The sequence below is a fragment of the Cetorhinus maximus genome, chromosome 22 (assembly GCF_964194155.1).
Source record: "Cetorhinus maximus chromosome 22, sCetMax3.hap1.1, whole genome shotgun sequence".
NCBI lineage: Eukaryota > Metazoa > Chordata > Chondrichthyes > Lamniformes > Cetorhinidae > Cetorhinus > Cetorhinus maximus.
In genome coordinates, this window is record NC_135900.1 from 6,400,716 (window position 1) to 6,413,467 (window position 12,752).

At 44.2% G+C, this 12,752-nt stretch overlaps 1 protein-coding gene across 1 annotated transcript in view; it reads right to left on the reverse strand.

Moving 5' to 3' along the window:
• cyb5r3 (cytochrome b5 reductase 3) overlaps positions 1-12,752 on the reverse strand; it is a 37,737-nt gene that overhangs the window by 11,042 nt on the left and 13,943 nt on the right. The window contains exons 3-4 of the mRNA XM_078567702.1: positions 8,746-8,818; positions 2,310-2,416 (exon numbers count right to left, since the gene is read on the reverse strand). Of these exons, the coding sequence (XP_078423828.1) occupies positions 2,310-2,416; positions 8,746-8,818 (180 nt within the window). The remainder of the gene's footprint in view (positions 1-2,309; positions 2,417-8,745; positions 8,819-12,752) is intronic.

The following is a 12,752-nucleotide window of genomic DNA, read 5'->3' on the forward strand; positions in this document are numbered from 1 at the left end:
CTTTCCGTAAATCCATCTATATTATTCACCTCAACCATTCCCTGTAGTAACGAGTTCCACATTCTCACCGCTCTCTGGGTAAAGAACGCTCTTCTGAATTAGATTTATTCATCACCATCTCATTTTTAGGCCCTAGTTCTGTTGTTCCCCTGGACATAGGCCCACACTGGGAAAAGATGACAGTAAAATAATGGAAGGGGTCATCAACAATGCTACCAAGTGGCATTTGCTTAGCAATAACATGCTCACTGATGCTCAGTTTGGGTTCCACCAGGGTAACTCAGCTTCTGACCTCATTACAACCTTGGTTCAAACATGGACAAAAGACCTGAGCTCCCGAAGTGAGATGAGAGTGACTGCCCTTGACCTCAAGGCAGCATTTGACCGAGTGTGGCATCAAGGAGCCCAAGCAAAACTGGAGTCAATGGGAATCAGAGGAAGAACTCTCCGCTGGTTGGAGTCATACCTAGCACAAAGGAAGATGATTGTGGTTGTTGGAGGTCAGTCATCTCAGCTCCAGGAATTCACTGCAGGAGCTCCTCAGGGTAGTGTCCTCAGCCCAACCATCTTCAGCTGCTTCATCAATGACCTTCCTTCCATTATAAGGTCAGAAGTGGGGATGTTCGCTGATGATTGCACAACGTTCAGCACCATTCACAACTCCTCAGATACTGAAGCAGTCCATGTCCAAATGCAGCAAGACCTGGACAATATCCAGGCTTGGGCTGACAAGTGGCAAATAACATTCGTGCACACAAGTGTCAGGCAATGACCATCTCCAACAAGAGAGAATCTAACCATCGCCCCTTGACGTTCATTGGCATTACCATTGCTGAATTCCCCCACTATCAACATCCTGGGGAGGTTACCATTGACCAGAAACTGAACTGGACTAGCCATATAAATACTGTGGCTTCAAGAGCAGGAATCCTATGGCGAGTAACTCACTCCCTGACTCCCAAAAGCATGCCCACCATCTACAAGGCACAAGTCAGGAGCATGATGAAATACTTTCCACTTGCCTGGATGAGTGCAGCTCCCACAACACTCAAGGAGCTTGACACCATCCAGGACAAAGCAGCTCGCTTGTTTGTGGATGAGTGCCAATCATTCGCTCACTCCACCATGAACAAACAGTAGCAGCTGTGTGTACCATCTACAAGATGCACTGCAGAAACTCACCAAGGCTCCTTCGACAGCACTTTCCAAACCCACAACCATTACCATCCAGCAGGATAAGGGCAGCAGATGCATGGGAACACCAGCACCTTGAAAGTTTCCTGGAACTCCCTCCCTAACAGCACTATGGGTGTACCTACACCACATGGACTGCAGCGGTTTAAGGTGGCAGCTCACCACCACCTTCTTAAGGACCATTGGAGATGGGCATTAAATGCTGGCACAGCCATAGACACCCACATCCCATAAATGAATTCAAAAAACTTTTCCTTCACTAGGGAATTTCTGTGAACCGGTTGGTTTTTTTACAACAATGTAACAGCTTCATGGTCTCTTTTACTGTTACCAGATTTTTATTTCTAGAAATATTTATTGGTTAACAAAATTCTCAATTTGCCGTGGTGAGATTTGAACTTGTGTTCCTTAGATTACGGTGTACTGTGCATCGCTTGTTTTTCTTTTTATTCATTTTTTATGGGATATGGGCATCGTTGGCTAGGCCAGCATCTATTGCCTGTCTCTAATTGCCCTTGGGAAGGTGGTGGCGAGCTGCTTTCTTGAACCACTGCAGTCCATCTATCTGCTGCCCTTGTCCTTCTAGGTGGTAGTGGTCGTGGGCTTGGAAGGTGCTGCCTAAGGAGCCTTGTTGAGTCCCTGCAGTAGATGGTACACACTGCTGCTACTGTGCGTCGATGGTGGATGGAGTGAATGTTTGTGGATTGGGTGCGAATCAAGGGACTGCTTTGTCCTGGATGGTGTTGAGCTTCTTCAGTATTGTGGAAGCTGCACTCACCCAGGCAAGTGGGAAGTATTCCATCACACTCTTGACTTGTGCCTTGTAGATGGTGGACAGGCTTTGGGGAGTCAGGAGGTGAGTTACTCGCCCAGGATTCCTAGCCTCTGACCTGCTCTTGTAACCCCAGTATTTATATGGCTAGTCCAGTTCAGTTTCTGGTCAATAGTAACCTCCAGGATATTGATAGTGGGCGATTCAGCGATTGTAATGCCATCGAACATCAAGTGCATCCCTTGTGTGTGCATGGTAGCCGTGTGTGTCAGTGAGAGCAAGTGAGATAGTGAGCTAGAGGGAACAAGTCAAAGACAGACCAAGCTTCACACCCGTTCTTTACCTTGACAACCAGCTCCACGAAGCCCTTATCATCGTCACTGGAGACAGGTGTGTATGGCCTTACAACAAGTTCCCCGTTGATCTTTGCTGATAAGTAGATATGTTGCCCTGTTTAAAAAAAAAAACAATGAGTTACTTAGCAGCATACAGAACCAAAAGCTCCTCTTTAAACCCCGGCTTACCGGTGGCCAAAGTCTTAACTGAAATATTAAAATATTCATTAGAAGGTAGAGCATTTCTGCCACTCATGTGCCCAGTGTCCTTATCCTTCAGGGCTATTAAAGTCGTCAGCTAGATTTCTTTCATGGGATGTGGGCATCACTGGCAAGGCCAGCATTTGTTACCCATCCCTAATTATCCTTGAACTGAATGGCTTGCTCGGCTATTACAGAGGGCAGTTAAGAGTCAACCACATTGCTGTGGGTCTGGAGTCACATGTAGGCCAGACTAGGTAAGGACAGATTTCCTTCCCATCCATTTAGGATTATATTCACTGGAGTTCAGAAGAATGAGGGGGGGGATCTCAGAAACCTATAAAATTCTAACAGGACTAGACAGGGTAGATGCAGGAAGGACGTTCCCGATGGTGGGGGAGTCCAGAACCAGGGGTCACAGTCTGAGGATATGGGGTGGGCCGTTTAGGACTGAGATGAGGAGAAATTTCTTCACCCAGAGAGTGGTGAGCCTGTGGAATTCGCTACCACAGAAAGTAGTTGAGGCCAAAACATTGTATGTTTTCAAGAAGGAGTTAGATATAGCTCTTGGGGTGAAAGGGATCAAAGGATACAGGTAGAAAGGGGGAGCAGGCTATTGAGTTGGATGATCAGCCATGATCATAATGAATGGCGGAGCAGGCTCGAAGGGCCGAATGGCCTACTCCTGCTCCTAGTTTCTATGTTTCTAAAGGACATTAATGAACCAGATGTGTTTTTACGACAATCAAGGGTAGTTTCATGGTCATCATTGCTGAGATTAGCTTTCAATTTCAGATTTTATTAATTGAATTTAAATTCTACCAGCCGTGGTGGGTGTCATGAAGCTACTAATATATATATTATTGGAAAATATTTTTCTTTTAAAATAAATGTTTAGTCTGAGGGTGTGTCTTAATTGGATTAAAACCAGCTAGTCTGGGTGCTTTGATGTGCACTAGTTTTGAGATGTAAGAGAGGTAGAGAGCATTTGCATTTTTTGAATAGAGCATTCAAGAAGTGGGGTGAAATCTGGCACCTAGCGAGCAGAGACCAAGCAATATGTTTATATTACTAATAAAATTGGAAATATGAAAGGGGTTTTATTGTTAGAAGAGGTGGGGTTCAAAGAGGCTGGTGATACAATGAGAATTTACATTCAATGACATATGCTAGGTATATCAGAGGGCAATTTTCATGTGTGAAAGGCAGAGGCAATGTAACATTAAAGCAGCTGTAAGCCTACAACCGTCTACACAGGAACCAAAGTGAAAGGAATCTCATTTTGAATCCGTAAGGTGAAAATGCTTTGCCTGGTGTTTGGTTAAGTCTATGAGTTGCTGTTGCCTTAATGGAAATTAGTTTAGGAATTTGTTAAAAGTTAGGATAGTAATAATTTGTAGCCTTGTAAGTGTTTAATATGTTGTAACTTAATAAAATGTTTCATTTAGTTAATATAAAACCTGTCGAGAACTGGTGGTCTGATTCCTGAATTTAGAGTTGCATCTCAAACATACCACTTAAAAATATAGGTTATGACAGTTGTTTAAAGTTTCCCTCTGGGAATTTTAAATAACTCCGCTTTACCGAAAGTCTGTCCCATAACAGTGGGATTTGAACCGGTGTTCCCAGAGTATTATCATGTGTCTCTTGAGGACTAGTTCCAGGACTACTGAACCAGTATCATTTTAATATACACCTTGAAAAGCAAACTGGTAACTTTGCATCAGTTTAAAAAGTCATTTGGTAATCAAATAGACTTTAAAAAAAAAGTGGCTGAACTTAACTCTCAAGTGACATGAAGTGTGATGCTGCTCTGTCGATAGATTTAACCTCAATCCCAGCCGACAGCCTCTAACACACTAAAGAAAGACTTGTGTTTATATAGCACCCAAGCCTCGATACACTTTGCAGACAATGCAGTATCTTTGAAGTGCAGTCACTGTTGTGTGATAGGAAACATGGCAGCCAATTTGCTCCCAAAAACAGCAATCTGACAAGGCCCAGAGCATCTGTTTCTGTCATGTTGATTCAGGGATAAACACCGGCCAGGACACCCAGGAGAACTGCCCTGCTCTTCTTCAAAATACTCCCATGGAATCTTTTATATCCACCGAAGCAGATAGATGGGGGCCTCGGTTTAACATCTCATCCAAAAGACAGCATTTCTGACAGTGAGGCACTCCCTCAGTACTGCACTAGCGGGTCAGCCTTCGTGAAGCCCTGGATTGGGACTTGAATCCAGGACCTTGACTCAAGTGACGATGCTACTAAGCTACGCTGACATTAGGAAGCTATCAGCCCATGATAAGTTTGGTCTATCACAGGCAGCCTATAGGTTTGTCCAGCTTAACATAAGAATATACGAATTAGGAGCAGGAATAGGCCACTCGGCCCCTTGAGCCTGCTCTGCCATCCAATAAGATCATGGCTGATCTGAACCCAACCTCAACTCCACATTCCTGTCTACCCCCCCATAACCTTTCACCCCCTTGTTAATCAAGAATCTATCTAGCTCTGCCTTAAAAATATTCAAAGACTCTGCTTCCACCGCCTTTGGAGGAAGAGAGTTCCAAAGACTCACAACCCTCAGAAAAAATTTCTCCTCATCTGCCTTAAATGAGTGACCCCTTATTTTTAAACAGTGACCCCTAGTTCTAGATTATCCCACAGGAGGAAACATCCTCTCCACATCCACCCTGTCAAGACCCCTCAGGATCTTAAAGGTTTCAGTTCCAATTCACTTCTTATTCTTCTGAACTCCAGTTGATACCTGTCCAGCCTTCCCTCATAAGACAACCCACCCGTTCCTGGTATTACTCTAGTAAACCTTCTCTGAATCCCCCTCTTCAACACACCTGGAAATTAAGCCAATGAAACACGGCAATTACCGGCAAAGCTTTAAAAATCACAAATATAATCCTGGATTTATCTTCTAACAAGCTAAATACAAAGTCAGAAGCAAAATCCAGCTTAACACAGAGGGAGCTTGTGACAGGGGAGATTTTGCAAAGGCAGGAGTTGGCCATCTAGGCCCTCTCACCTACTCTACCATTCAATATGATTGTGGCTGATCTTTCACCACAGTTCCATTTTTCTGTCCATATCCCCTGATTCTGAAAGATAGATTTTTATCTTCAACCTTAAATATATTCAATGATGGAGCATCTCTGCCCTTGTGGGTAGAGAATTCACAAACCCTCTCGAGTGAAGTAATTTCTCCTCATCTCAGCCCAACACAATTCAGCCCTTGTCCTGAGATGGTGCCCCCGGTGTTCTAGATTCCCCAACTAGGGGAAAGCAACCTCACAGTGTCTACCCTGTCAAACCCCTTCAGAATCTCGTACGTTTCAATAAGATCACCTCTCATTCTCCTAAACACCAGAGAATATACTCACAGGACAACGTTCCCATCCCAGGGATCAATCCAATGAACATTCACTGCACCAATTCCAACACAAGTATATCCTTCCTTAGATACGGAAACCAAAAACTATGCACATTGATTTCATTGACACGTCAATGAAAAGTCATAAGAAAATGAACATTAAAAAGGTAGACATTTAAATTAAATACACCTGCACTAAAAAAATAAATAAACAATACTTCCACAAACATCTCCATTACTTCATCGTAAACCAGCCCTCGAGTTCTCCAACTCTTCAATAATGTTGTGGCTTCACAGCGGGATTTTAAAAACACTAACTCACAACAGGGGCAATGATGAATCAGCTCTAAAAGGAATCACAGGCAAGTGGGAAGATAAGCTATGGTCTGGTGTCGTACTGCACTCACAGGCACAAATCAACCAAATCAAACTGGAGTTTAGACTCTCCTTTGAAAAGAAAGCTGTTCCAGTGTGTGTCACGTTAACCCAGTGGTCACTTGCATCACTGGCCTTCAAAAAGTGCTGATTCTCTTCAGACAGATGCTTTAGGCACACCGAGTGTTAGCAGCTCAGACCGCTCGCTGCTGAAGCTGGTCTGTGTTCCTGTTAACTCTCCCATTGTGAGGTGGGGCTGACAACCTGTGCGCTTTGAACTCAAGATTTTTTTTCCCCCCCATTCATTATGACAGATGACTAAAAATACCACTTTAGAAAACAGAAACACTTCAAAACAACTAGCGTCCCATTGCTACTACATGAGAAACTCTACAACAAGAGCTCGCATTTACGTAGCGCCTACATCGTGGTTAAATGTTCGTGGAAACTGAGAGGTAAACAGACAGGTATGTTCCACAGGATTACAAAGTAGGGATACCTTGATTTTAAAATTCCCCTCCCAAACTTATGCATGTCATGATTTAGCCTTGGCTCCCGATAACAGGCTACATAACAGAATCAAAAAAACTAGAACTAAGGGTCACAGTTTAAAAATAAGGGCTCTCCCATTTAAGACGGAGATGAGGGGAATTATTTTCTCTCGAGGGTTGTTGGTCTTTGGAGCTCTCTTCCCCAGAGAGAGTGGAGGAGGCTGGGTCATTGAATACTTTTAAGGCCGAGTTAGATAAGATTCTGGACTAGCAAGGGAGTCAAAGGATATCGGGTGTAGGAGGGAAAGTGGAGTTGAGGCCACAATCAGGTCAGCTATGATTTTATTGAATGGTGGAGCAGGCTCTGGGGTCTACTCCTGGCTCCTAATTCATATGGTCCTTAGACAGCATCTTCCAAACCCACGACCTCTACCATCTAGGAGGACTAGGGCAACATGAGAGCACCACCACCTGGAAGTTCCCCTCCAAGCCACTCACCATCCTGACTTGGAAATATATCACCATTCCTTCACTGTCGCTGGGTCAAAATCCTGGAACTCCCTCCCTAACAGCACTGTGGGTGTACCTACACCACATGGACTGCAGCAGTTCAAGAAGGCAGCTCACCACCACCTTCTCAAGGGCAACTAGGGATGGACAATAAATGCTGGCCTAGCCAGTGATGCCCACATCCCATGAATGATTTAAAAAAAATGTTCTTATTCACTAATCACATAACTGGCTACAGATGCAAGGAGTTTCAATCATCACTGATGAGGCCAATCATTCACTCGATCGAGAACTTGGGAATGGGCCAGGAGCTAAGCAAGTCACAGGACTGCCAACGGTTCTGCTGCTGTGACTCAACTGCATTTTATTTTTTAAAAAAGGACCATGTGACGATGAGTTAGAATGTTTCAGGAAGTGGGCGGAAACCAGTAACATAACAACTGATGGCATAAAGTCACGGCTGCAGCTCATCATGAAAACCAAATCTTAACCAAAACTTAATCTGACCAATCAAGAATAGACATGAAGAGAAAGGTACTATCAATTGCAACTTTCCACAGTCATTATTTCACCATCGTTAGCAAAACGATACCAACCACTGTGCCCCCATCTTCCAGGCAATTTGTTGGGAGTCACTTTAAGGTAACCCCACCCAGCCTTAAGGGGAACTCACAGGACTAAAATCGGCCACCCAATTCTCTGCTGCCACGTCTCCCCACCCTCCCCCCACCCCCAAGGCGAGTCGCCATCAAAGTCATTGCTGTCTGAGCGAGTGCAATAGGTTTTTTTGCAAAATAGACCAACAATAGAAGACTTTTTAAAAAAATCTCAAGCCAGGGATCATTAAAAAAAAGTCAATTTTTAATGAATGTGCATCACTCCTTTTTGAATCCAACAGGGTCAATGGAAACGGAATGGAACTTGCAACACACCAGAGGAGAAATGAGGAGAATTTTTGTTTTTAAATACAGCGAGTTGTTGTGATCTAGAATGCGCTGTCTGAAAGGAAGCAGGGTTCAATAGTAACTTTCAAAAGAGAATTGGATAAATACTTGAAGAGGAGAAAATTGCAGGGCTATGGGACAGAGTAAGGGGAATTGGACTGATTGGATAGCTCTGTCAAAGAGCCAGCACAGGCCCAAAAGGGCCAAACGGCCTCTTCCTGCGCCTGTTATAATTCTCATCAAGTTAAACTAATCCCTAAAATAAAAAGGAAAATACCGCAGATGCTGGAAATTTGAAACAAGAACAAAAATTGCTGGAAAAACTTAGCAGGACTGACAGCATCTGTGGAGAGAGAAGCAGAGTTAACGTTTCGAGTCCGATATGACTCTTCTTCGCTGCAACATATTTTCCCAAGGGAAAAGCCCAAGTTTACATGAACACGGGAATCAAACTCCCGGCGGCGATAACACTCATTAACTTGCAGAAAAACGCAAGCTCAGATTTCCAAAGTTTACTGAGGATCAGATAAACACTCACCGATCGGCAAACCCAAAACATGTTCTGGAGAGGGAAGTGCAAAGCGGAATCTCCGAGTGTCGTGGGAAACAACCTGAGAAGAGCAGTGACAAACATAATTACATCTTTAAAATACTGTCACCCCGACCCCGCGCAGGTGTAATTTCCACAGGGCATTTATCCAATCAGGAAGCCAGAATGGAGCTGGTTGCCTAGTGATATTTAACACTCCTAATGCCAAAGACAAACCGAGTTCCTTCTGTCGTTCTGGAAGTTACATGATCCAATGTGATTGGTCAATGACTCCGTTAACAGCGATCAACCTCTTCAATTAATCTACATATCTGGGCATGAGGAGAGGAAAACCCTCAGCAAACCGTGTCACCCTGATCCTCCTGTGCTCACCAAACTCACCACAACTGCCTGTGGAATGAACACGCCAAGGAAGCAGTTCCCAAGCTGTGGGTTGTCACCCCCCATGAGGTCGCAGAGATAGCTTTCCATCGCCGGAGCAGCAGCAAGGCAATGCCAACAGCCCCACGAAGGCTATGGTGACAACGAACAAACACTGGGCTGGGCCAGCCCTCCATAACAGCGCGGAGAATGAGTAACGGCAAAATGAAGGTCGATCCTATCCTTTCACCCAAGGATTCAAATCCAGAATCACAGAATTGTTATGCTGCAGGAGGAGGCCATTTGGCCCGTCATGTCTGCAATGGCTCTCCGAATGAGCAATTCACCTAGTGCCATTCCTCCACCTTCTCCCTGTAACCCTGCACGTTCTTCCTTTTCAGGTAACAATCTAATTCCCTCTTGAATGCCTCAGTTGAACCTGCCTCCATCACACTCAGGCAGTGCATTCCAAATCCTAACCACTCGCTGCGTGAAACAGTCTTTCCTCAGGTCGCCATTGCTTGTTTTGCCAATTACTCTAAACCTGTCTCCTCTGGTTCTTGATCCTTCCACCAATGGAAACAGTTTCTCCCTGTCTACTCTGCCCAGACCCTTCATGATATTCAACACCTGTCAAATCTCTTCTCCGCTTTCTCTACTTGAAGGAAAACAGCCCCAATTTCTTCACTCTAACTACGTAACTGATGCTCATCATCTCTGGAATCATTCTCGTGAATCTCTTCTGCACCCAGCCCAATGCCCCCACATCTTTTCCAGCCCAGCACCTTCCAGTCAGAGGCCACATCAGTTTCTATTGGTACCAAATAAACTTGTACTGTCGGCCTCACTGTGGAAAGGTTAAAGACGGCGGTAAGAGTTGCTCAGAGTGTGAGGGGGTTTCTAACACATTGGTGGTGTCAAGAGGTCATTGCCCTGCATCCAACTGCAGGATAGATGACAGAGAGTGGGCGACAGAAACACTGCCAGTCAGATAGGAAGCAGGGTCCCTCAGCTCCACAACTCCGTTACCCAGAGTGTTAAAATCCACTAGAGTGTCAAGACTACATACATTTACCAGGAGTCACTATAGAGACACCCAAGAAACACAGGAGCAGGCCATTTGGCCCCTCAAGCCAGTTTTGTCTTTCAATTAGATCATGGTTGAACTATAACTCGACTCCATATCACTTGATGCCCTTAGCCAAAAAATAAGTAGTAATTTCAGTCTTGAAATGGTCACTTGCCCTACCCAACACCCTCGATAGCCTTTTGGGGGGGGGGGGACGTGTTTCAGATTTCCAACATCCTTTGTGCGACATCACCCATGAATGGCCTGGCTGCAATTTTAAGGTTATGCCCCCTTATTCTGGATTCTGCGCCAAAGGAAATAGTTTCTCTCTATCTACCTATCAAATCACTTCATTTTAAACACCTTGATTAGATTGGGCCTCAAATCTTCTTCACTCAAGAGAATGTAAGCCTTGTCTATACAACTTGTCCTCAAGTCCTGGGGTCGTTCTGGTGAATGGGCGTGGTGTGGGTGGGGAAGTTGGGGAAAGAGTTGATGTCAGCAGCAATGTGTACCCTCTACAAGATGCACTGCATGAACTCATTAAAGCTCCTTCAATAGCATCTCCAGCACCTAGAAGGACAAGGGCAGCAGGGGCATGGGAACACTACCATCTGCAAGATCCCCACCAAGTCACACACCATCCTGACTTGGAAATATATCACTGTTCCTTCACTGTCGCTGGGTCAAAATCCTGGAACTCCCTCCCTAACAGCACAGTGAGTGTACCTATACAGCACAAGGACCTCAGTGGTTCAAGCAGGCAGCTCACCACCAGCTTCTCAAAAGCAATGAGGGATGGGCAATAAATGCTGGCCTTGCCTGTGCTGCCCACATTCCATGAAAGAATAAAACAACCCAGGAGATTCCACTCACCTCCCCTCCCTGCCAAAAGGGTAAACGCAACGTGCAGTGCAACTGGCAGTATAACTTAGGTTTCCCCAAGAACCAGTCAACATCGAGATTGACACAGCCTCACTGAAGAGATTTTTGCACTTGCTACGGTATCCATCGGAGAGAAAGGGAGGAAAATACCAGAACAATTTCAGTATCAGACGATAATAAGTCTGCAGATGCTGTTTCATGTGCTTGTTAAAACCCTACTGTCAAAATAAAACTGGACGGCACATGAAGGACACTGACTGCTGCTTGCAAAAATAGTTTGGGAGCATCGCTAAGCCATGAGTCAACAATTAGCCATTGGTTTATCTATAACAGGATAATGTCACATAAACAGCATACAATATCAGAGGCACACTACTGTTATTGTATTTCACCCTAACAGATTCCGAGCAAAGTTAATTTAACCTTTTTGCTTTCTGTAACAGCATGGTTGTGTATAACTTGCAGTAAAGTGTTAATCATTCACTCTGGAACAAATACTCTGGACCGTGATAAGCAGCTTCATGTAAACAGTAACAAAGCCAAGTCGATCGAGTGAAGTTGTATAAAGGTGAGGTTTACAGCAGTATCGTAGACCACTGATAGCATTTATTTGCTCATTTTATATACACGTGTTAGGATCAACCAGCTTTCATCTACAGATCACGCTTTGAATAAGTTTGAGTGATTTGTGGTAGTACACAGAACAGCTTTAGAATCATAGAATAGTTACAGAATAGGTGGCCATTCAGCCCATCACATCTGCAAAGAGCAACTCAGCTAGTCCCACTCTTCCACTTTTTCACCACCACAGCCCTGCTAATTAATATTTTCTCTCCTGATAATTATGTAATACCCTTCTGAATAATTATCTTTTGATAATTTTGATTGTCTTTTGATAATTATCAAATACCCGTTACTCCACCACAATGAGGCAGTGCATTCCAGCTCCTAACCACTCACTGCTTAAAAAAAAAGGTTTCCCCCCGTGACAGCTTTGGTTCTTCTGCCAATCATATTAAACCAGTGAAACCTCATGGGGCATCTATTCTTGAAGCAGTCTACTTGCGTAAAATAATTGTACAGTAATCCTTTATTATCCATCCTGCTCGGGGAATGGCTGGTGGCCGTTAATCAAAAACGTCGGCTAACGGAGAGCTCCTTTTACCAACGGAGTACGATGCATTACTTGTAGCGTGAATTAATATGCAGGTACTTAGGAAGTAAAGAATAATATATATTTTTTATTTCTAAACTTCAACAGTACATTTCACACAGAAATTAAAGTATAAAGTGTACAGGTGCGAGTTCCAGGTAACTTCATAATTGCTCCCGGTTGGTAAAGAGATTTGTCGCATCAGAAATTCCAGTTAGTAGAGAATTCTGGTTGGCAGAGTGCAGGATAACACAAGTTTACTGCAAAGTTAGTTTTCTCAACCAAAGACTTCCTGATTTAACTCTTCTTGAATCCTTTAAGGAATGGGTTTATTATCATTCGTCATTCCGTACTGTGGTACATTTATTTTTTTCATGGGATATGGGCATCGCTGGCGAGGTCAGCTTTCACAGAATTTTAACAGCACAGAAGGCGGCCATTCGGCCCATCATGTCTGCACCAGCTCTCCAAATGAGCATTATGACCTGGTGCCATGACCCTGCCTTTTCCCTGTACCCCTGCACATTG